General features: G+C 36.9%; 1 protein-coding gene across 3 annotated transcripts; it reads left to right on the top strand.

Annotated features, from left to right (window-relative positions):
- The first annotated feature begins 1,976 nt into the window (after window positions 1–1,976).
- On the top strand, window positions 1,977–26,305 carry SCAND3 (SCAN domain containing 3). 3 transcript variants are annotated; one of them, XM_082415303.1, is made up of 5 exons: window positions 1,979–2,381; window positions 2,519–3,045; window positions 16,320–16,467; window positions 18,581–20,076; window positions 22,018–26,305. In XM_082415303.1, exons 2-5 carry the CDS (start codon window positions 2,626–2,628, stop codon window positions 23,932–23,934), a joined length of 3,981 nt encoding a protein of 1,326 aa, XP_082271429.1. In that variant the 5' UTR covers window positions 1,979–2,381; window positions 2,519–2,625; the 3' UTR covers window positions 23,935–26,305. The 3 variants fall into 3 exon arrangements, with proteins under 3 accessions (XP_082271430.1, XP_082271429.1, XP_082271428.1); XM_082415302.1 differs by having other exon boundaries at window positions 1,979–3,045; XM_082415304.1 differs by having other exon boundaries at window positions 1,977–3,045; window positions 18,581–22,109.

Below are 26,305 nucleotides of genomic sequence, written 5' to 3'. Positions count from 1 at the left end.
TTTCAAGAAAACGAATAGACATTCTCAACAGATACAGCTACTCTAAAGCATATATAACGTATCTGAGGAAAAATTGGAATAAAAAGAGGCCGCAGTCTTAACTAATTTCCATTATAATATACTTTTGCAAGTTTTACAAAAACATATGTTCATACAGGGCGACCCCTTCCAGGGCCTTGGAGAGCAGTCTTGACACACTTAGTGAAACTCATGATAAATACCCCTCTGAAGAGCAGTTTGGCAATATCTATCAAAATAATCTCTACTCAGCAATTTTTCTTTAAAAAAGCCATCCTACAGAAATACAAAAAATTTAAAAATTAAAATATATGTCTAAGGATGTTCACTGTAATATTTTGCAATATCAGAAACTTGAAAATATGCCCATCCATTCAACGGAAATAATATACTAAAAAGAATGGGATAGATGTAGGTACCCACATGTTGGTTTGGCAGTTTCTGGAGAGGATTTAATCTAAGGTTAAAACAAATAAACAAAACCCAGAAAATTTGCTGAATTGTAAGATATAGCATGAACTAATTCTTGTAAGTCATAGTCTGTGAGTTTATATATACATTTTAAAATAGGTTAAGAAGGGGAATTGGGAATCAAGGAGTTTCTCACTTTTTGTCGTGTTCACTTTTGTGAGATATAGTCACTTTAGAAATTAAAAGTGAAAAATCTACAAAAAAAAAAATTAACGCCCTTCAGTAGAGGACTTAGAAGTCATGTTTACTCCATGCTGACTGCCTACTGTGCTCAGTATGGCGGTGATCACAGCATGCAGAAAATGAAAGATGTAGAAGATAGAATCCCTGACTGCAAAGGATTAACAGTTGGTTAGGGGGAAACCACAAAAGATAAGTGCAACACATTAATAGTGGCTAGGAAAATGAATGGGGAGCTCCATCTCAGTCCCTTTGATGATCTGATGACTCGGGCACATAGACAAAAATTTTATATATAGTTTCATTGGGTTTAGCGACTCACTCAAGACCATTTACAGACCTCAAGGGTAAGAATTTTTTTTTTAGAAATCTCTAAAAGAGACCTTCTGATCCTTCAAAGTCTCTTGAATCAGAAATGCCAAAATGTGAGTAATTAACGGGGACCAAAGTAGAAGCAGAGAGAAAATGGGGAAAGGGAGCCATTCAGCAATTCAACAAATATTCCTCAGACATCTATTATTTATTGAGCACTCTTAACAAGGCCGTGGGGGCAGGCTGGGTGGGGAGGAGGAAAAGGAATTAAGGCTGGCACTTGCAATGATTCCTGGGCTTCTAGACCTCCAGCAGAATCCACCGGTGCCACAGCCTTTTCCTCTTGAAACAGCGTTTTCTCTTTGCTTACCTGCATCCACTCTAGCACTGCCTGCTCCGTGCATCTTCGAATACCTTGCCTGGCAGAGTACACTGCCTTGAAGGAGCATGAGCCAGGTGGGAATTTCCTGGTTGTCCAACTGTAATGACTTGTTAGACTCTGAAAATACGTTCAGATTTTCCTTGTTAGGTTTCTGGGGCCAGTTTCACAGGATTGTTTACAGCATGGCTCACAGGAATAGCTACTCCTGTCGTTAGGGGGGGAAGCTCACTATATGGATCTTGATTTTTCCCATCTATAAAATGGAAAGAAGGAACTAGATCTTACATTTCTTTTTTCGAGTCTGATTTACGGTGACTGGGAAAGGAGACAGTGGCCCAGATCTAACGAGAAAAGGCCGGGTGGAGCCTACAAATTCGCTGACTTGGCATTCGCTCAGGGATGCTCTTCTATGTCTGTTTTAGGACGCGGCGGTGAGTACTGCGGGTCTGAGTTCAGCGACGGCTTATCACCGTGACAAAAAACAAACAAACCCAGAGTAGCCTCTACACTAGCGCTACTCACACCGTGAAACTCTTTTCACCCGGGAACTGGGTAACTCGGGAGTTAAGTCTCTGTACAGTTTACAGAGTTCACCAACGTTACCACGACCACCGAGATGACTGCACCACCTGGAATCCTAGAGCGGACCGGAAGTGAGCGCAGCTCTCCCGGCGTGGCGGGAACGCGGGAGCAGCTGCGTCGGCCGGGAGTGTCGCCCGCGGCCCGTTTCTCTGGCGTGGCGCGAGAGAGTCCGAGCTTCTCTGAGGGGAAGCGCGGGCGGAGGGAAGGTTGTGTCTGCGCGGCGACAATCGGGTCTCCTCCGCAGACGGCAAGCCGAGTGGCAGGAGCCCTTCGCCCTCTCCACCCGGGCCTGAGCCACAGGGAGCGCCGGTTTCGGAGAGACCTGTCTGGTTTCCTTGGTGGAGCTCGTATATCTAGGCTTTATTTAGGGCCAAAGTCTCCTCAGTTTTCTGTCTCGCAAGTAACCTGCCGCTCAATCTGTGGTCCTGGAGCTTTAGTGAGTAGTTCAGTGCTCACAATTTCCCGTCTTGTCAGAGAATGGCTTCACTTTCAATGGAATTGCTCGAGTAACTGCCCTGTTGTCACCTAAACAAAATTTTTTTAGCTGCTTCTGTAATTTTTCTGTGTCAACAGGGTTTTCTTATATCGAAAACTTTCCTGACCAAGAATTGAGTGGGGCCTTCAAGGAAAATCTGCCTAGACCCTTGTTGGAGCGAGCCTTTCTCCAAGCTAAGCTAAGGATGGCGGCAGCCCCGGGGGCCCTCCCAGCCTTGGTTGGCCAGGCTTCAGAGGAACAAGGGGAGATTATCAAAGTAAAGGTTAAAGAAGAAGACCCTATTTGGGATCAGGAATCTTGTCTACAGAAGGATTTGTCTCATACCAGGGAACTCTCTCGTCAACGCTTCCGGCAGTTCTGCTATCAGGAGACTCCCGGACCCAGGGAAGCTCTGAGCCAACTCAGGGAACTTTGCCGTCAGTGGTTGAGCCCAGAGATACACACTAAGGAGCAGATCCTGGAATTGTTGGTGCTGGAGCAGCTCCTGACCATCCTGCCTGAGGAGCTCCAGGCTTGGGTGCGGGAGCATCATCCTGAGAGTGGAGAGGAGGTGGTGACTGTGCTGGAAGATTTGGAGAGGGAGCTTGATGAACCTAGACAGCAGGTGAGAAATTAGAGGGGCCGTCTTCTGTGAAGAGTTTGAGTGCGTGGGTCCAAGGTGGAGTAAGTGGGGTTAACTTCACACTGACGGCTGCAGATTCTGGTTCTGGGCCTTATTATTTGATCACTGGTGTAGATGAATAGATTCATGCTTCTGGGATAACAATTTTCATGTCAGTGATAGCTGATCCTAATAAGGAGATGGTTTAACCAAATGGGAAACCTTGGTCTATTGCTTGCAAATGAAAAATATCTCTTATTTAGTGACTGAGATTAAAGTAGCTATCTCTTCTTACGATCCCCGCTACTTTTACCATATATGAAAGCAAATCAGTGCAGGAATATAAGGAATACCTTCTAGGAGAGACAAATAGAAAAGTAGTCTAATTTAATGGAAATATCAGGAAATGGTGAATCATAAGATCTGGGTCCTATGATAGGCTCTGTCACTAATTAGCTGTATAATCTTGGGCACACACCTTCTCTGGACTTTGATGACTTCATCTGTACAGTGAAGAGATTAATTGCATCATTTTCTAGATACTTTTCAGTACTTGCAGTTGTTGGTATGTGAGCCAGTATTCTGTCTTTTCCCATTACACTAGAGGTTATTTTTAAGAGAATATACTTGCTTTCTATGACTGTAATTTTAGAACATTATGGATATTGCCAAACACTGTTACATTTCTATAATGTTACTATCTATACATTTATCTGAACTCTTTTTGAATATGAACGTTGTATGTATACAGTCTGATCTGTTAAAATATGTTTCTCTGGAATGCAAAATCTTTCATATGAGATTGGTAAATAGGGAAATAAGTCAATATAATGCTGAAATAGTGCCGGCTCATATATGAGTTTTCCCAGAAAGTTGATGTTTTGGGCCACCAAGTAAGAGCAGCTGAATGCAAAGTATATGACTATAGCTGAGTGCAGCAAGTTGTGAAGACATACAGTGCATAATGTCCATTCACCTCCACATCCTTCCTCTTGGCTCTCTTGGCCCCAGTCTCTGTTTTGGAAGCCCTTATGTGCACAGTTTCCTCCCATTTTGGTGCATTTTTTGCTAAACTTTTTTGTATTCCAGAAAATGAGCAAGGAAGGGGGTTTGCAAGTGCCATAGAAGCATGCTGGTGATAAAATTTCTGCTAGTGAGCACAAAAGAAGAAAAGATTTAACAATTGAAGAAAAGCTGGAAATTATAAAATGTTTTGAAATAAATGAAAGAACATGTGACACTGGGTGTACAACTGAAATAAAAGAGTCAATTTTACGAACAATTAGAGAAAATGCTGGGAAAATAAAGTTATCTAGCTGGAACAACTTCCATTGTTACAAAATTTATTGGAACAAGGCATAAGGAAATGGTAGAAGTGGAACATTTGTTTGGATTTTATACCAAAGAAAGAAGCAATCAGAGGTAACCTTTCTCAAAATTAAAGAGAAAACGTTAGCAATACATGAAGACCTTAAGAAGGAAGTGGAAGATCCTGCAGAAGTGCCTTCATTTAGTGCAAATAGTGACTGGTTTAGTGGCTTCAAGAACTCCTATGATTTCCACAATATTAGGATCTCTGGTGAAGCTGTGAGTGCAGAGAAGCTGCAAAGACATTTCCCCGAGTGTTAAGAAATTTGATAAAGAAGGCTATAACCTGGAGCAGATTTTTAATTTTGATGAAACTAATCTCTATTGGAATGGCCTCAAGGGCCTGTATCTTGAAGGAGGAATCATAAGATCTGGTGTTTAAGGCTACAAAAGGTCAACTGACTGTGATGCTGGGTGGGAATGCCAGTGGGAATTTAAAGCTAAAGCTTGTGTGATTTATCACTCTGCCAACCCACAAGCTTTAAAAGGAATTGTAAAGACTAGCCTGGGTGACTACTATAAGTCAAGCAAGAGAGGCTGGATGACAGGGCAGGTATTTACTTATCGTCTAGGTGATGTTTTGTAGATGATTTTTTTAAATATTGCAAGAAGAACAATTTGTCTTTCAAAATTCTTATAATTCTCAGTAATATACCAAGCCATCCTCCAACAGTTGCTGAACTTTCTTCAGATATTAAAGTTCTCTATTTATCTCCTCATACAACTACTTTACTCCCTGATCAGTGTGTGATCACAGTCTTTAAAGCTTATTATTTAAGGATAACATTCAAGGTGTTTATTGGATCAACAGGGGGTGACAATGCACACACAGTTTTTTAATTCTGGAATTGATAGAGCATTAAACCTGCAATTGATATTCTTGTAGAGGCCTGGAATGATGTCACAAAAGCCTGTTTGCATGGGGTGTGGTGTAAGATTCTCCCCGATTTAATTTATGATTCTAAAGGCTTTGAACCTTCAGAAGAGCTCCCTCAAATCAAAGCAAGCTGTATTGCTCTTGCAAAGGAGGTTGGATTTGAAGAAGTTGAGAGTGAAGATATTGAGGAACTGCTGCAATCTCATGCAGAGGCTCTCTCTACACAAGAGCTACAACAGTTAGATGCTGAGGCTCAAATGGAAGCGTATAAGAGGATGATGCAGTTCAACAAGCTACCCCACAAGAGCATTTCACTTCTCAGTTATCTTCTGCTCTAAATATGATAGAGAAGCAGTTGCAGTGGTTAGAAGATAATGATGCAGAACACAGCAGGATTTTACTTCGTGGCATGAGGTCCTATTTGGAGCCATGTAAGCAGCTTCTTTATGAAAGAAAGAAAATATATAAGCAGCAAAAACTACATATCTTTTTATAAGCCAATATCAAAGAAATAAAAACAAGATGATGAGCCAGAACCGTCATTATATGTTTTGTAATATCACTACATTTCTTTGAAAGTGTGCAAATGCTTGTCCATCTGAACTTCTGATGATGATATCCTCTACCCTTGCCTCACCCTTCCCTTACACCTCTTTCTAACAAGATACCATCACCTTTCAAAGTAAAATACTATACTTAATGTAACATTTCTTTATTTAATGTCTTTTTGACTATACTTGTATTTTTACTGGAATTTCTGTAGTTTTATTAATGCTCTCCTGACAAAGTTGTGTAGAATTTAAATAGTCTACCCTACAACTTTATTTTCTCCATAAATCCTGTTATTTTTTGTGCAGTTTTGCAGAAAGCATGTTTTTTCATAAGTTCATATGTTACTGCATAGATGCCTGTACAGGCAGTCTCTTATCTCTAGCCAGCACACCTTTTCTCTTTGTTTCAAATAAACAATATTCGTTTTTTCCCTTAGGATGTACCTGTTACTTTAAAATTTTCCTCTTCTAGCTTTGTTGAAAAATGCAACCATTGGTAGGACTTGGTGTTTTGTCAATCCATGGGTAATGGGTATGCTCTGCTCATACTTGATAGTTTTTCATGTGACTCAGGGTTATAGAAATCTCCTAGTCTTATTGAATGTCAAGTTTGCATAAATGTTTCTCATTTCTCTTGTTTCTGTGTGATTTCTGAAGGGAGGGGGAAATGCCATTGTTGCAGACACTTTTAGCTGCCAACCCAGTATCTATTGTACACCCCTTTTTCTTCCTTAAAAAATGTTGATTTTGTTCATGTTGGCTATGTACCTAACTAAATACTTCTCAGCTTTCCTTGTGCTAGAGTTAGCCATGCATCATAGTCTGGCCAGAGAGAAATAAGCATATTTTCTGGGAATTTCTGGAGAAGCTTTAATTTTCCTTATAAAATGGCACAGATGTGTTTAGTTCTGCCTTTTCCCACTTCCTGTCTTGAACGTGGATGTGATATCTGGAGCTGTGGTAGCCATCTTGTGACCATGACATGATGATAAGCATGGGGATGAATACCAATATGTTATGAATGGCAGAGCAGAAATATAAAGACAACTTGGGTCCCTTACAGAACTGTTAGGTATGTGAATCAATGCCAGCAACTGCCCTCCTCTGGATTTCTTAGCATATGACAAAAATAAACCCCTATTTGTTTAAGCCACTATAATTAGGTGTTATAATTAATTGGGAAATACATGCATTTCTAATGAATACAGTCATATTTACTCCACTATTTTATGACCAAAATTTCTTATTAGAAATCTTAAAAAATCAAATCTGGGAATTATATAGTGAAAGACAAATGACTTTCATAACCAGTTTGAAGTAATTTCAGCTTTGTAATTTGTTTTTGCCATCCAGCGGCACCCTTTACACTTTTGTGGTAAAGGCAGAGTGGAATTCCTCCTATTCCTTCCAAGACCAGGCCCACCTACCTTGGACTAGTCCCTCTAATGGAAATGTAGAGGAATCAAGAGGCTAGACTGTGTGTGTGTGTGTGTGTGTGTGTGTGTGTGTGTGTGTGTGTGTGTGTGTGTGTGTGTGCATGCTTGTGGGGGAGGAGGAGTCAGTGGCAAATGCATCACAATGAGCCATATCTATATTTTGTTTCATATCTTAGTTGCTCTGGTTGTGCTTATACCAACTTTACAGAATTGATATGATTTTTTAATTATAAACAGGTTACCCTGTCTCCCAGATGACTTATATCTTTCACTCCAGGACCTTCTTTCCCCCAGTTATGGAAAGATTTGGGCAACCTGAAATGCATGCTATTATATCATACAAAGCATTCTACATAAGATATCTTACTCTTAAGATCAGAGAAGGGAAAAACTTACCAAAGGGAAATGACTCAACCATTTTATGAATTTTGTTTTAAAAGAAAATTGGTTTCTTATATACTTTGAGCAGTCTAAGAAGAGGGAGTAAATTTATAACATGGTGTCCAGCCTGGGCGAAAAAGCATAACACATAAATTCCTTAAATCCCACCGTGATGTTATAATACCTCTTGGCTTTCATTCATATATCATTGACTATTTCCTTTTGGAATATTCTGGTTTATGTACACTTTGGGTTCAATATCCATGGACATTTTCAAGCCATCCAGCAGAATACTGACATCCACTGACACCTTTTACTTTACTTTATTTGAGTATCTTGTTCTGCTTGGTGAATATGAATTATTAGAGTTCATAGTTCTGACAGTATTTGTTCTCTATTACTGTAGAATTGATCTGTAGAATTGGGGGTAAGAAAAAGATCAACATTGTTGTCATTAAATCTAAACTAGTCATGGCTTAATGTTAAGTGGATCAGGAAGGTTTTCTCCACATGTTTTTTATGTTCTTAATCCTAATCACTGTGCACACCAAAATCATTTCAGAAACTTCATTATTCAGCTGAGGATAATTTTGAGAGACTGGGATGACAATTCCAGAAACAAAATAATTTCCATGGATATTGCTGGTGAATATAAAATTATCTGTAATCTACTGTACATTTTAAAGCATAACATTTTCACTAGCAGACACCTGAATACTGGCATGGCCTCTGTTTTTCTTTTCTTTTTAATTTTTGAAGAGAAAAAATCATAACAGCATTTAGCATAGGAAATGATGGGATGTCACTAATACACAAGTTAATACCTATATTAACTTTCCTAATCCAGCAAAAATTAGTTAATTCTATGTGTTATTGTCAATTATAGGTTAACCCTTGATTATTTAACCTAGTATTTCTTTTCAGTGTATGCAAATGGCGAATTAGCCAATCAGCTTAAATAAATCAGGACATGGAGATGAACAGTATATTATGGCAATTTGGATTGTGTCACAACTTCATTCAGGACTTTTGTGATTTAGATTAATCAATGAATAACATTTCTAAGGCAGTATTTAGAATTTATATGTGCATTATAATTGACTTTTGTACTCATTTCATGGCAGTGTCCTTTTTTATAGTATCATTATGGATAAAAAGCTTTTAAGAAAAAACATGCTTGGTTTGGTTCAATTTGTCATAATAATTGTTTTCCATTGCTTAATTTATCACTGCTTTGCATTGAAAATAACACTAGCTCAGACATCAGTGAAAGCATCACTTTCCTAAAATCTTCCAGACTTATTTATTTTCCCCATGCTAGATCCAGACAAACTACATACAAAAAGCTCATATCCGAATGTATAAAGTACTACAAATCAATAAGAAAAAAACGAGATACCCCAACAGAAAAATTAAGAAAAGACTTGAACATGCACTTTGCAAAAAAAGGATAATCAATTAGCCAATAAAAATCAAAACAATTACTCAATCTTAGTGATCAGAAAAATGCAAATTAAAACAACACGTGGTAACTGCTTTATTAAATTAAAAGTGCTGACGTGACCAAATTTGGGTAAGGCTGTTGAGCTACTAGAATGCCTATGTACTACTGATAGGAGTAAATTGTTATGACCACTTGGGAAATATCTACCATGTATAACCATGCTCCATGATCCAGCAAACCTACTACAAGATATATATCTAATAGAAATACATTCAAAGACATGTAAAATAATATTCATAGCAGCATTATTATAATTGCCAAGAACTCTAAACAAAAATGCCCATTAGAAGTGTAACGGATGAATATATATGGTATATTTGTACAATTGAATACTATACAACAATGAAAATGAATGAACAAGTACTACGTTCGACAGTGTGAATGAATTTCACAAACTTAATTTTGAACAAAATAAACCAGACACAAATAAATACATATTATATGATTCTGTTTATATAAAGTTCAAAACGCAAAATGAATCTGTGGTAATAGATGTCAGAGTAGTAGTTTGGGAGAAGAGGGTGGGGCAAAAGTAGCTTTCTGAGATGCTGTTAATGTTCTGTTTTTTGACATGAGTAGTTCACTTTGGGATGTCATCGAGCTCTACACTTATCACTTATGCACTTTTTTCTAAGTTTATAATACTTCAATAAAAATTGTATTAAGAAAAAAATTTCTTTCTAATTTGATGTCTCTTGAATGATAGGCTAGGGTGCTTGATTACATGCACATCTTTAGATTCATGTGTCATGTGAGTGAGAAATTATTTTTGTAAAGCCAAGGCCCAATGAGAGAAATTTTTCGAATTAACCAAGTTCATAAATGCCCACCAGAGGATAAGCTAAGTTTTTACTTGGATTTTGCAAGTTAGATGAAGAGATGGGCAATTAATGCTAGGTGTATTGCCAAGCATGAGTTGATTAGGTTTCCATGCTAGGGTCTTATATATTGATCGACCAAATTGTTTTCTTTGAAACAAGAAAACAAGAATATCAGGCAAGGCAAACTACTGAAATGTTCTGTTTGAGTGCAGTATGACTTCTACCAGTCTATTTGCAGAGAGCAGTCTTGGCAGGGATGTGAAGTGGCCAGGCCACTTCCACTGTAAGTAGCACACTTAAAGAATTGGAATCAGGCGCCATACTCAAAGCCTCCAATTGAAGAGTTATTTGTGTTCTGTTCACTTTAAGGTATGCTACTGATAAATAAGTATAAATCAGAATTCTGGTTCTCAGGAGGTAACAGCCTTTTTTTTTTTTTTTTTTTTGTAACTTTTGTTCTTGCTCAGTTTTAGAATTAACCATGGAGATGTGATTAATCCCAGAGGCTGTTGTTCTCTTAAGACAGCTTTGGGAGGTTATTGGCTGTTGAATACTTATTTTCATTAATGAATCTATTTTCATTAGATTTCACAATGGTGGAGATGTGGAATAGAATCTACCTAACGTGTCTTATTCCCAGTTTACCTGTTGCTTAAATGACTAACAAAGATCCATGTGTAGAAGTGAGTAGAAGGTCTACAAGTCAATGAAAGCTCTCCTAAACTAGAATAGTATAACACACTATAACACAACTTTTATTACTTTCTTTTTTTCTTTTGGTGAATGGCACTGATGCTTTAGACTTAATCTGGAAAGTTACAGGCAGAGACACTGTTTGAGTGTAAAGGCTATAGTAAGTTGATAACACAAATACAGTGTTACAATGATTGAAATGCCAGACAGGAGCAATCTAGATTACTGCTAAGAAACTGTGCCAAACAGTTAGCCATTAGCCACCTTCCTGGATTATTACAAGATTCCCCTATTGTTCACTGACTATCATTTATAGCCTTAGCAGCATCAGATATTAGACTGTAACACAGTCCAGGAAAACATACGTATTGAATGGTGTGACAACTGAATTTACAGATTCATATTTTACAAAGATTTAGTAAATTAACTTACACAAAGACTGAAGGAAGGATAACATTAAAGCTTTAAATAGGTCCTTACCTCAGGTTTCCCAAGAAAATGAAACCTAATCAAATACCAGCATAATAAGTGTCACATGGATAACTTGGAGGTAAACATGCTTTTTTTCTTTTTTTCTTTTTTTGCCATGCCGTGCAGCTTGCAGGATCTTAGTTCCCTGGCCAGGGATTGAACCCAGGCCACCGCAGTGAAAGCGCCAAGTTCTAACCACTGGACCACCGGGGATCTCCCAAACATGCTTTTATATTAAAGACAGTGTTTATTCAAAGTCAGTGGCAAAAACTTCTGAATATTCCTGCCAGATAACCTATTTGTGGTCATTGATGTCCTCTTCTATTCAGCATTTTCCTTATTTAACCATACCATTAGTAAAATATGATTCTGTCTTAGTTTGTTCAGGCTGCTATAACAAAATACCACAGACTGGATGGCTTATAAACAAGTAAAAGCAATGGTTCTGGAGGCTGGAAGTCCAAGATCAGGGAGCCAGTATGGTTGGATGAGGGCCCTCTTCTGGGTTGCACATTGGCAACCTCACATGGCAGAAGGTGGTTAAGGAGCTCTGTGCTATCTTTTTGATAAAGGACTAATCCCATTCATGGGGGCTCTACCTTCATGCTCTAATCACATCCCAGAGGCCTTACCTCTTAAAACCATTACATTGGGTATTAGGGTGCCAACGTGTGAATTTGTGGGGGGCGGGGCACAAACTTTCAGACCATAGCAGAGTCCAAGAGCCCTCACCCGCTAATGATAAGTAACATAAAGAAGTAAGCAAGCAGAACCCAGGGAAGCTGAGGAACACAGCCAACCAGCCAATGTCCATAGAAGCGAATTCTAAGGGGATTACCTTAAGAGGTAATAACAATGAGATATTACTATATTATAGGTTCATCTATAGCCAGGGAAGATATCTGTGTTGCTTAGAACCCAAAACTTGAAAACAATAGAAAATGAATTTCTATCTACTGTGTTAGGAGAAAACAAAACTAATTGCTTACTTTTGAAAAGGATTAAAACACTGAACTGTATTCATATGTGTAAATAAGCGTGAAAGAATCGATAAGAAAAACTTGAAGAGTAAGGAAGAGAGGAATAGTCTCATTAGATACTAACATACCATAAAGCCTCTTTAGGTAAAATTGTGGTACTGACACATGAATAGCTGGATCAATGAAACAATAGAAAGTATGAAAGTGGACTGGAGCACATATGAAAACTGAATACACAATATATGTGCCATCTCAAATCACAGTGGGGAAAATGGTGTTTTAAGTAAATGGTGTTGGGACAAAAAGAGCCATTTCAAAAAGAAACACATGAAACCCATACCTCATTACCATATTCCAGAACCAGAATAAACTTTAAGTGTGTCAGAGATCAATATATAAAATTTTAAACATCCAGGAACTAGGAGCAAACAAGAATGACTTCTTAAAATAATCTGAATGTATAGAATTACTCAAAATCTAGAAGTAATATCAAAAACCTTTTTTTCTACATGAAATATTTTTTTAAATGCAGGTCAAAAAAACCCCACAAGCAAATCAATATAATAAATTAGTGAAAATATTTGCAAAATATGTCATAGGTGTAAGTGAATCTCAACAGAAATGCAATAAAAATGATCATGAGACATGAGCAGTTTTCTTTTTTTACAAACAAACAAATGGCTATGAGAAGATGCTCGACTTCAATCATAAAAAGAGCAAATCAAAACTATACTGAGGTGCCATTTGTCACCTATCAGACTGGCAAAAATTCAAAAGCTTGGCAACACAATCTGTTGGCCTGACTGGGGAAACAGTTCCTCTCAAATGTTGCTGGTAGAAGTGCAAAATGGTACCATCCCTATGGAGGGGATTTTGGCACCATCTAACACATATTTACGCATTTACCATTTGACCCAGCAATACTGCTTCTGGGAATTTACTTGGAAAATACAAGTAAGAAACAACATAGACACAGTTTTTCATTGCAGCATTATTTGTAAAAGCAAAATATTGTAAACAACCTAAATGCCCATCCATATAAGGGTGATTGCATCCATATAATGGTACTATGTACACAAAAAAAGCATAAGCAAGATATCTATGAACTGGTATGAAATGATTTCCAGATAATATTTTTATATTAAGTGAAAAAAAGGAGGTGTAAACTACTATACAGTATGAAAAAATAAGTATACACACGTTTGCATTTAATTTGTATATATTATATATACACAAATATATACATGCAGACGTGTGTATATACGTATGTATAATGTTTTTACTTATTTTTGCAAAAAAAAAAAACAGGGTAAAGCATCAACAACAAAAATGTTTTTTTTTTTTTTTAAAGGAATTCCTTTATTTTTATTATTTATTTATTTATTTTTGGCTGTGTTGGGTCTTCGTTTCTGTGCAAGGGCTTTCTCTAGTTGCGGCAAGCGGGGGCCACTCTTCATCGCGGTGCGCGGGCCTCTCACTATCGCGGCCTCTCTTGTTGCGGAGCACAAGCTCCAGATGCGCAGGCTCAGTAGTTGTGGCTCACGGGCCCAGTTGCTCCTTGGCATGTGGGATCTTCCCAGACCAGGGCTTGAACCCGTGTCCCCTGCATTAGCAGGCAGATTCTCAACCACTGCGCCACCAGGGAAGCCCCCCAAAAATGGTTTCTTATAGGAGTGGGGGAGAGTAGAATGCAGGCTATGTGAATATGAGCAAGACTTCTCTGAATACGTATTTCGTTTTTTTTATATCACGTAAGTGTTTTCAGTATTTAAAAAACAATACTAAATTCAAAATGATAAAAACAGAAACAAATGAACTCAACAATATGTCAAATTAACATAGTAATACAGAGGAAAATAATAATTCAGGTGGCTTGACCACAGTACTCTGACCATATACTTTTAGCGGGATACTGTCTATGGGCCTGTAAAGCTGCAAAGATATATTGAACTTTACTTAGTAGGTATGTTGTTGGAAGTGTTCTACAACACAAAGCATGGTGATTCTGAAACTCTTTTGTATTACTGTAGTTTAGAGCCAATGAGTAAATATATATACATTGTTATGAACTGCTTTTTTTTAAACTGTGGGAGAAGGAAGATATTAATATGGAAGATGGAAAGGTGAGGAAAATTCTATAGGTATTGAAGTTGAGTTGAATTCATGTTATTTTATGAAATATATTTACCAGCTTTATCCTTGAAAGGGCTTAGAGGAGATGACACCTATTAAAAATGAGCCTACTACTACTCAGTCTTTGCTACTAAACATTGTTGTCCTCTAAAATGAATCAAAATTTCTTGGGAAAAAAACAGTTGAACTAGATCTGGGACAGAGAGAATACAATGTGGTCCTTGTATTGTTTATTCTAGAAAGCTTGGATGTGCCAAAACCCAAACCAAACCAAAACAAAAACTAGTGGGGTCATGTCAAAAGGTTGCAGGAGCCAGATCAAGGGGGCTCCCACTGGCCAAATTTGAGACAATTGGAGCATCAAAGTGAGTGAGGATGGAATGGATTATAAAATAAGTCTATAGTGATACTCAGAAAGAGAGACAGACCCCAAAGTAGGATGGACAGAAAGCTCTTTACAGAAAATTGCTAGCTATTAAATGTAGAAGGAATTATAAAAGTAGGAAGTCACCATTTTACAACCCCCAGTATAAAAATTGATTCAAGCAGAAATCAATGAATGTTAAAACCATTGGGGAATAAGATATTTGCATAGTTCCAAATTATTACCAATTATTATTTATTACAGTCGGAAAAAGTGTATTTTTGAATGGATAGATCTGGTGGTTACCACCTTAACTAAGTAATCAAATTTAGCATTATCTACAATAAAATAACTTGACAACTTAATGTAACCTGTGATGTGACACAGTAAGTACACATTACTTACGTAGTATTCTTCCAAAAATGTTCTTTCCCTGCTGCCGCGCAGTCGCGCGGAGGCTGAGGCTCGGGTGCTTTCAAGGTTCGGCTCCATCCGTAACTCACCTCCTTGGCCGAGGAAGGCATTGCTGCTGGAGGTGTAATGGACATTAATACTGCTCTGCAAGAAAAAATGATCAAATTAAAAATACTGGGTTCTTGTTCCTCAAAAAACAAAGAAAGGAGAAAAAAAAAGTTCAACTAGAATCTACTTGTGAAGAAACAATCAGGCAAGTCCCTAAGTGCGATAAGTCCCTAAGTCCCCAGTGCGATATTCTATAAGACAAGTAGCCCTGACTTTTCAAAATTTAATGTCATAAAAAAGTCAGGAAATGATTTTAGATTAAAAGAAGCAAAATAGATATAATAACCAAAAACAATGTATAAATATTGAATGGCTCATGGACTTAAAAAAAGCAAACATAAAATGCAGGTGACCCTTGAACGCCTATGGGGGTGAGGGGTTAGGGGCATCGACTTTCTGCACAGTTGAAAATAGTCCTCCCTATACATGGTTCTTCCATATCCGTTTCTGCATATGCGGATTCAACCAACCAGGGATCGTGTAGTATTTACTGTAATAGTTACTATTTAAAAAAATCCGCCTATAGATAGTCACCCAAGGGTCAAACCAATGTTGTTCAAAGGTTAACTGTATGTATGGAGACAACTGGGTAAATTTAATTATAAACAGAGTACTAGATCATTGGTGTAAGGAAAAGATAAATGTTTTCTTTTCACCCAACAGTTATCCACTTTGATTGGCTTTTTTTTTTTTTCTCCCATCCATAACACACTGGGCTAATGTTTTCCACATTTGGTCTACAACTGTCAGATTTCTTCCTGGGTTTAACAGTTCAGTTAGTTCCTATTAGATAATTTGCATACCCCCCAAATATTTACTTTTAATTGCTCACACTGAAACTCATTTACAATTTTCTTCTGGTTAGGAGGAAAATTAGGAAAGATTCCTTTAATGTGCTTCCATTGTTATTCCCCAAAACAGAAACCACAAGGATGCATATCAACTCCTGTTCAATGCAGACAGTTTCTGTTGTATGGCTCTGGCTTTATTCGTCCCAGCATTTTTTATTTCTCTCCTTATTCTATCTTGCACTCCTCTTAAGAATTCAATGAAGACTTTTTTTCCTTCTTATATCCATTCTATTTCAATAGAAGAATGTTTTGAGGTTTAGCTATGGTTTGTGCAGTGATGTGATTAATATTATATTAGTTTCCAAATGTACCTGTTTATCCCCAGGTCCCACAGGGCACATATGGGCAGGAAGTTCCTATGGAAGAAATGACTCTTCTAGATACTGCAAAGGCGTCCTTAGGTACCCATCTCCAGACTATAGAGGACGGAATGGAATGTGAATCTCCAGAGCCACATGCACTTCAAGATAATGGTGAGGATAATTTAGCCTTTGGAAAGAGAATGAGATTTGGGAGGAGGGAAGGGTCCATTCATGGAAAGCTTATCAAATTTTATTCCATTGCAGCTTCTACTGAATATGGCTGAAGGAAAGGTCAACGAGTGTAGTGGAATGCTATTAAAGAAGTTGAATTAAGCAGTCATGTAATAATGTAAAAAATAGTTGAACACAAGATTTTTCATTGATATTTTGCAATGGAATTAAGTACCTGTGGATAGGTAAATCAGAGATGCCTCTGTATATAAATGCTGCTCACTTGTCAATGTAGCCATGGGTCCCATTTCTATAGCCTCTGCCCCCAATTCTTGTTACATATGACTGTTTAAGACTTGGAAATACTACTTCGAAATTCTACTGAAGAAAATGGAATTTCTGAAGTCTATGTCCACTAGAGATCTAAGGACTATTAACAGTGTGGTGGAGGCAGCAGCACAGGCTGGCCTAGTTGTGGAGCAGCTGTCTTTTCCCAAAGGCTTAAGTATAATTGATATAATTTTCTTCTTTTCTTATAACCCTAGCAACTCCTTATTCTCTGCTTATCCTAGACCTACTAACATTGATTGTACTAATTTCTGAAGCTCATATTCTCAGATTGTACATATTCTGAAGCTCTGGTTCTCATTTACATTGCCCTGTATTTCTTTCCTCCCCCCAGTTTATCCTTGTTTACCTTCCATTATGTTCATGGCTCCAGAGCATGATGCAAAATGTATCAGTGTGGAAAGAAATACTATCTATATAATGGTCTTTTCAGTCACATTTTGAAATACCACTTATCATGAGTGTTGTCATCCTCATTATAAAGTTAACAAATTTTTATCCAACACTTTTTTTTTTGTGGCCACACCCGATGCTTGGCTTTGCAGTTCCCCGACCAGGGGTTGAACCTGGGCCACACAGCAATGAAACCACCTGAGTTCTAATCACTGGACCACCAGGGAATTCCCTATCTGACACTTTTCTATGTAGTAATGTGTTAGATAATGGAAAAGATACTGGAGGAAAAAGTGATCCCTGCTTCTTTAGAAACTTACAATCTTGTTCTACATATGAAACAGTTAAAGAAGAAAGTGCTACAGTGCTAGTTTGTGTTACGAATAAATTATGTCCTCAAGAAAGGAGAACTCACTGTAAGCTTAAGTTAAATGATCAAAGAAGTCTTGTTGGAACCATTGAGACTTAAGTGAGGCCAAAACACACAGTAACATATTAATTTGAAGTTTTGGAAGTTATGAACATTTGAGAATGATTTAAATTTACCAATTCAATATTTTTTATGCAAATTGGTAGTATAAACAATGTTGACTTGAGAAAAAGTATTTTTTCCAAGCAGCTGTAAGACTTTAGAGGTGATATGCTAATTCCAAATTATTTTTTTGATTTTTTCAAAATAGTTTCCTTAAGACTAGCCAAATTTGAGTTATTCTAAGTGTTTCTGTTATTATGAATATTCTAAACATTTATTTTAATATGCTATATTAAGTCAGAGCTTTTTCACTACTTCAGGTTAATCTGCTACTCTTTCTTTATTAAAATCAGTAATAAGGTTATTGGTATTGGGTTTATAGTTTCACAAGCACCGAAAGGGAGCTCATGCAAATATATGATGTTGAAACTTCAGCCCCAAATGTTGCTATAACAGCTAACCTGACTGAATAAAACAAAGTGTGGTATAGTCTGGGGCTTTAAAAATATCTATGACTGTATTTCTGAGACTTATCTAGCCAAAAAAAAAATGTTCTTGTGTAATTAATAAATAAATGAAAAAATAATAACATCAATTTGCTCCCTGTTTTACATAAAACAGTGCTTTACTTTAAGGCTAACCCTGGATACTGCTCTGGAAAGTCACATCCTGGCTTACTACTCTTTACTATATCAGAACTCTTTGTTCCTGGGTAGAGTTCTTCATTTACCCTCTCTATTCCTCCAAAGGGAGACTCATTAACCAAAATTGTATTCCCCCTCTTGTGTGTCCATAGCATCTACTTGTACTCCCAGCTCTCTCTAGTGGCTACTTGAGCAATATACATATTTTAAATTATATTCCCATATCGTCTAACTGATTTTTTCCTTTATATTTTAGGGTCATTTTTGTGGCTTTCCATGATGTCTCAAACCATGGGTGATGATAACTTTAGTAACTTAGATACTAATGAAGCAGAAATCGAACCAGAAAACATGAGAGAAAAGTTCTTCAGAAGCTTAGCAGTGTTACTGGAAAACAAGAGTAATAATACCAAGATATTTTCTAAAGCAAAGTACTGTCAATTAATAAGGGAAGTGAAAGAGGCTAAGGCCAAGGCAAAAAAAGAATCAGTTGACTACCGTCGCTTGGCTAGATTTGATGTGATCCTGGTACAAGGACATGAGAAGCTAATTGAGGCTGTAAATGGGGAAACAGATAAAGTACGGTATTATTTACACAGTGAGGATTTATTTGACATACTGCATGACACACATCTCAGCATTGGACATGGTGGACGTACCCGCATGGAAAAAGAGTTACAAGCAAAATACAAGAACATCACAAAAGAAGTTATAATGCTATACTTGACACTCTGCAAACCATGCCAACAGAAAAATTCAAAACTCAAGAAAGTTCTAACATCGAAGCCAATTAAGGAAGTTAACTCAAGATGCCAAGTAGATCTTATAGACATGCAGTTGAATCCTGATGGGGAGTATAAATTTATTATGCATTATCAAGACCTTCGTACAAAGTTGAGTTTTTTGCGGTCATTAAAATCTAAAAAGCCTAAAGAGGTTGCACATGCTCTTTTAGATATTTTTACAATTATTGGAGCACCCAGTGTTCTACAGTCTGACAATGGGAGGGAATTTTCAAGCCAGATTGTCAGTGAACTTAGTTATATTTGGCCAGAACTGAAAATTGTCCATGGGAAACCTCAGCCCTGCCAAAGTCTAAATTCTATAAATCAAACTAATGAGGATATCCAAAACCGGATTATCTCCTGGATGCAAACTAACAATTCATCACACTGGGCTGAATTTTTGTGGTTTATTCAGATGACCCAAAATCAACCCTATCACAGAGGCATGCGACAGACTCCATGTGAGGGTACATTTAGCTCTGCAGCTAAGCTGGGCTTGTCTCATTCTCAGCTAACTGAAGAACTTGTTGCCAGCCTGAACACAGAAAATGAATTGGAACAGGCCGACAAGGAATTAGAAAATACTCTAGGAGCCCAGTATGAAGACAATATTGAGACTGGAACAGATAGTAGTGATATTGAAGAAAATCTTTCTGTTACTCCTAAGATAGCCCAAAAAACTCCTCCTGAAAGTGGACTGAATTTTTTATCTTGTGTAGTTTGTGAAAAAGAATGCACAGGTGTTAGTAGTTGTGTATCATGTGATAGAAACGTCCATGCAATCTGTGGAGTGCCCTCTCAACATGAGACTGATGGTTATCACCATAGAATAACTTGTAGTCTTTGCTATGAGACCGCTACAATGAAAAGGAAACATGATGAGATTCCAAGAAGTTTGACTGTTCAACCCTCCAAAATGTTAAAGCCATCAGAGACACCATTTTCATCAGACAAAGTAGGAGACTGGGTAAGAGTTTGAGTGTCTGCTGTAGATCAAAGCAGGGGAGAGCCTCATACTTTACTGTGACCATGATGAGTGAGAAATTTTTGACATGGCATACTAAAGCACAATTATGGCCATCTTGGATATATTTTCTCCAAAGAAAGGCCAATTACATTTAATGTCCTCCCTCCACTCCTTTTTTCAAGTTGGAAGTTATAACCTTGGATGCTGCTTTGTTTATTGTTCTGGGGTGAAGAACAGTAGTATCTCTTACTTATTTCTGATGTCAGGCATTTCTTAGTGGAATGAGAAAGCTAGGATCCAGGGGATAAATGGTATGCATGATGGTATGTTTCTATAGAAGGATAAATTTGGGGACAGATGAATTTAATGTTACTTTGTTTTAATTATATGTGAGTTTGGGTTGAGAGGTAAGCTAAGAAAGGGCATCTCAGGTCAAGTGAAGAAATATTTAGGAAGGGCAGGGGATGATAAATTTGGTTGGGAGATATGGATTTGTGTTGGGAAAGAGTTTGGTTTTCTGATTTAGATGCAGAGTGTGAAATAAGACCAATGAGATTTTCAATCAGTAGGTCTTATAAAGTAGAGCTAATATGTGTTCAGGTAAGTGTTTTGAAATGTGAAGGTTATACATGATTTGGGCCAGTGGTACTCAGAGTTTGTTCTTCAGACCAGTGCTGGTCTGCAAACTGTTTATACTAGTCCATAATTAGGTAAGTACACAAATTGAGAGTATTTGGAAAGTTACAACAATTTGACATTGCTGCAATACCCAAGCAGGTGATTGATGAACTCATCTTTTCAAATAGAATATTCAATTTGGGTGTTAAACTCTCAAGGTGAGTCACATGTGGTAGCAGCTGTACATTAGTCAAGCACAATAGGTTCACATTAAAATGTGTGATATGCTATGATTAGCTTGTCAGCTGTAACCCAAAAGTGTATAAAACTCTGAGAAAATGTAAGCATTTATTTATCTTTATAACTTAATTTAAAAATCATTTTATATTTTTAATCAAGCCTAGTTTTGGGGTTATTAAAATTTTTTTAAAGTATAGTTGATTTACAATATCGTTAGTTTCAGGTATACAGAACAGTGATTCAGTTTTATATATATATTCTTTTTTCAGATTCTTTTCCCTTATAGGTTATTACAAAATATTGAGTATAGTTCCCTGTGCTATACAGTAGGACCTTGTTGGTTATCTGTTTTATATATAGTAGTGTATATATATTAATCCCAACCTCCTAATTTATCCCTCCCCTCCTCTTTCCCCTTTGATAACCATAAGTTTGTTTTCTATGTCTGTGAGTCTTTCTGTTTTGGATATAAGTTCATTTGTATCTTTTTTTTTTTTCAGATTTCACATATAAACGATATCATGTATTTGTCTTTCTCTGGCTTACTTCACTTAGTATGATAATCTCTAGGTCCATCCATGTTGCTGCAAATGGCATTATTTCATTATTTTTTATGGCTGAGTGATATTCCATTGTATGTATGTGTATATATATATATATATATATATATATATATATATATATATACACATATATATACCACATCTTCTTTATACATTCATCTTTTGATGGACGTTTAGGTTGCTTCCATATCTTGGCTATTGTAAATAGTGCTGCAATGAACAGTGGAGTGCATATATCTTTTTGAATTAGAGTTTTCTCTGGATATATGCCCAGAAGTGGGATTGCAGAATCATATGTTATTTTTAGTTTTTTGAGGAACCTCTATACTGCTCTCCATAGTGGCTGTACCAATTTACATTCCTACCAACAGTGTAGGAGAATTCCTTTTTCTCCACACCTCTCCAGCATTTATTATTTGTAGGCTTTTTGATGATGCGAGCCTAGTTTTTGATTTCTAGTTTAACATTATTAAAGACAAAAGTAAAATTTGTATTACTTATTTTTAATTCTAATTTGCAGATGGAAAAACAAGCTTCACTGGACTTTTTTGTGAAGAAAAGACATACCTTTTCTGAATATGGCAGTAGTAGTAAAAGAATTGGTAACAGTGGAAGTCATTCTGAGGAAGTGAAAACCAAAAGAGTTCATACTAGCTTTACTCGGAAGTATGATCCCTCATATATTGAATTTGGTTTTGTCGCTGTAATTGATGGTGAAGTGCTGAAACCACAGTGTATTATTTGTGGAGATGTACTGGCTAATGAAGCAATGAAACCATCAAAACTTAAGCGGCATCTATATTCAAAACATAAAGAAATAAGTTCACAGCCAAAAGAATTCTTTGAAAGAAAGAGTAATGAATTGAAAAGCCAACCAAAGCAGGTGTTCAGTGTTTCTCACATAAACATTAGTGCTTTGCGGGCTTCTTATAAAGTAGCACTTCCGGTTGCTAAGTCTAAAACACCATACACAATTGCCGAGACACTAGTGAAGGACTGCATCAAAGAAGTTTGCTTAGAAATGTTGGGTGAATCTGCAGCAAAGAAGGTAGCTCAAGTACCACTTTCCAATGACACCATAGCGCGACGTATTCAGGAACTGGCGAATGATATGGAAGACCAACTCATAGAACAAATAAAACTAGCCAAGTATTTTTCACTGCAACTTGATGAATGCAGAGATATTGCTAACATGATAATTCTTTTAGTATATGTGAGGTTTGAACATGATGATGATATAAAGGAAGAATTCTTTTTTTCAGCCTCTTTACCAACAAACACAACTAGCTCAGAACTGTATGAAGCTGTGAAGAATTATGTTGTCAACAAATGTGGTTTAGAATTTAAGTTTTGTGTAGGAGTGTGTTCTGATGGTGCAGCTTCAATGACAGGAAAACATTCTGAAGTGGTTACCCAGATTAAACAACTTGCACCAGAATGTAAAATAACACATTGCATCATTCATCGAGAAAGTCTTGCTATGAAAAAAACATCACCTGAACTAAATAGTGTGCTTACTGACATAGTAAAAATTGTGAATTATGTAAAATCTAATGCGTTAAATTCAAGATTATTCTCTTTATTATGTGATAATATGGAAGCTGATCATAAGCAACTGTTATTGCATGCTGAGATACGGTGGTTATCACGGGGAAAAGTTCTATCAAGAATGTTTGAAATACGAAATGAACTCTTAGTATTTCTGCAAAGCAAGAAACCAGTTTGGTCCCAACTTTTCAAAGATGTGAATTGGACAGCCAAACTTGCTTATTTATCTGATATCTTCAGTATTTTTAATGATCTTAATGTTTGCATGCAAGGAAAGAATGCAACATGTTTTTCAATGGCAGATAAGATTGAAGGACAAAAACAAAAGTTAGAAGCTTGGAAAAAAAGAGTTTCTACAGATTGTTATGACATGTTCCATAACTTAACAACAGTTATCAGTGAAGCAGGTAATGATCTTGATATTGCATATCTGCGAAAAGTTGTCAATGAACATCTTACAAATTTGTTAGATTGTTTTGAATTGTATTTTCCATCAAAAGAAGATCCACGCATAGGAAATTCATGGATACAAAATCCATTTCTTACATCAAAAGATAATTTAAATTTAACTATAACCCTACAGGATAAGTTGTGGAAGCTGGCTACTGATGAAGGATTGAAAATGAATTTTGAAAATACAGCATCACTTGCTTCATTTTGGATAAAAGTTAAAAATGAATATCCTGAGCTTGCTGAGATTGCTTTAAAATCTCTTCTTCTATTCCCCTCAACATACCTCTGTGAGACTGGGTTCTCTACATTAAGTGTTATTAAAACAAAACATAGAAACAGTTTAAATATACATTATCCCCTGAGAGTAGCATTGTCATCAATCCAACCTAGATTAGACAAATTAACAAGCAAGAAGCAAGCTCACTTATCACATTAAATTTTTTAAATACTGATTTATAAGGTTTTAATTCAAAGTATACATATAGGCATTATGGAAGTGTGAAAAGTTATGATTAAATTGGCAATTCTCTATATAAATTGCCTATATGTAAACAAAAGTGTACAGTTTTTATAATTCTCTTATTTTTCCCCATTATATTTGGTATATTATTAAGATGTAATTTTAAATCTGTTCATTCTAATATTAAAAAATTTTGTCTTGTATTTTGTATGTCTTTTCATTATTGCATTTTATTAGGATATTAAGATGGTAGGATGACTTCAGGAGGGGAATAATTTCTTTGAAATGACAGACTTGATCAGTGAAGGGAAGTGAATTCAAGGGGTGGAATTAGAATTTGAATGCAAGGGAAGGGGTCAGTAAGATGTTAAGTTTGTTAAACTGATCGTGGGTGGTTTGGTTGGAAGTTGATAATAAGTTTGTTTTGTTGGTGCATTTTCAGATGCAGTGTTTAAGTGGGTAAGGTGGGGGAAAACCATCAATGCTTATAAAAGCTCAAATGGGAAACAACCCAAATATCCGTTCACAGAATAAAATGTACTGTGTTTATTCAACAACTAGAATACAGTAGTAAAAATGAGTTATTGTGGAGGGAATTCTGGGGTGTGATGAAATGTTCCATTTTGATTGTGGTGGTGTTTACTATTAGCCATATGCAAAGTTGTCAATCAAAGTCCCAGATGAGTGTTATCTGGGTATACAGGAGACTGCTGTCAAGAACTACCTTGTTCTTACTCATCTTAATTAACTGCAATTTCATCTTTCATCCTTTCTCCTACTCCTCATCCCAAATACATAGCAACAATAGATTATGTTGACTGAATTTCCACAGCGCCCACACTAGCCCAGCTTATATTTACCAAAATTGATACTCATGTTTCCCAAACTATGAGCTTAAAAGCCACAAAATTGAACATTTTCAACACAGACAAGGAGGAAATGAACAAATAAAGAAATTTTTTAAAAGAAAAAAGAAAAATCCCGAGTTTGGCAAATGAGAAACAATATTGGATGGTAGTTGTGATAAATTATTATTATTCAAAAGTATTTACTGCCTCTTCCTGGGGTAAGATTATACTGCCCCACTCCACAGATATCAGATTTGACTCATTTACTTCACTCTGGATAATGAAATGTGAGCAGACTTGACGTGTTACTTTTGGGCACAAAACAAGAAACAGTCCTTGATTTGCCATTTCTTTTTTCTTCCTCTGTCAAGAGGCCATCAGTGTTTCAGGTTGAGGTGGCTCCGTTATCCTGGGTGGAGTCATGGTGGACAAATAGCAGGAACAGTGTATCTGTTACGGTAAGCCACTTTTATTCTTGGGGTCGTTTGTTTCTGCAGCACTGCGAAAATGCTGTACTGACAATGTGATTGAATTAGCATCAGAAAATGACTTGGTCTTAACTCCAGTGGTTCGCTATATGAACAAACTTGAACAAGTCCTTAAACATTTTTGGAGTTGAATATGAAAGACGATAATATGCTCAGCATTTGGGGTTGTCACTGGTGTTCAAAGAGGAAATAAATTCAGAAGCTTTTGGCACATTCTAAAGTACTACAGAAATGTAAGGTATTACAATATTTTCACTCAAAGTCTGGACTCAGACCTGGTGTCTGTGGCATCATTTTAGCTTCTGTGTTGCTGTGAGGCATAGTAATCATCACATTGTCAAGCCCTTTGTTCAGTCACTGAAATGTGCACAAACTGCATATGAATAAGACAGAAAAAGAAGATATGAGGATATTTCTCAAAAGAACAAAGAAAAATGACGAATTCAATAAAGTTACTTTTGAAACCCACTCATTGCTAGGCTCTGTGGGTTAGTTGGTTAAAGTGCCTGCCTTGTAAATAGGATAGATCCTGGGTTCGAATCCCAGTTAGGGTCTCCTTTGCATATTTCTGTATCCCTGGGAAGGGATGAAGAAATTGTCCAATAACAGTACTACAGTACCCCCTGCCTCCTCCCAACCCCGGAAAAGTCAGAACCCTAAAAATTAGTTTAAACGTCCGCAACTGTCTTCTTCCCATCACAAAAAGGCAAGTGAACTTGCGAGGGTCGTTTTCTGGGGAAATACGGGATGGTTGTCCCGGGAGGGGTTCAGAGAGGTGTCGAATATGCACATTCTTGCCATTTGCGACAACATGGATTGACCATGGCTGTCAGAGGGGAGGGTAGTGGAAGGATGAGTGAAATAGGGAGATTAAGAGGTACAAAATTCCAGTTACAAAATGAATGAGTCATGGAGGTGAAATGTACAGCATGGGGAATATAGTCAATAATATTGCAATATCTTTGTATGGTGACAGATGGTAACTCGAGTTATCATGGTAATCATTTCGTA

This window comes from Balaenoptera physalus (genome assembly GCF_965194825.1).
Source record: "Balaenoptera physalus genome assembly, chromosome: 11".
NCBI lineage: Eukaryota > Metazoa > Chordata > Mammalia > Artiodactyla > Balaenopteridae > Balaenoptera > Balaenoptera physalus.
The sequence above is the reverse complement of the archived record's forward strand: the minus strand, read 5'-3'. Positions and strand labels throughout refer to the sequence as shown.

What these genes read in the sequence shown, in the direction of transcription:
- SCAND3 (XM_082415303.1), top strand. Translation starts at nt 2,626, where the DNA reads ATGGCGGCAGCCCCGGGGGCCCTCCCAGCCTTGGTTGGCCAGGCTTCA. An exon ending in TTGATGAACCTAGACAGCAG is followed by an intron (nt 3,046 to 16,319) that starts GTGAGAAATTAG and finishes GTTTATCCCCAG; the next exon opens with GTCCCACAGGGCACATATGG. An exon ending in CAGACAAAGTAGGAGACTGG is followed by an intron (nt 20,077 to 22,017) that starts GTAAGAGTTTGA and finishes TCTAATTTGCAG; the next exon opens with ATGGAAAAACAAGCTTCACT.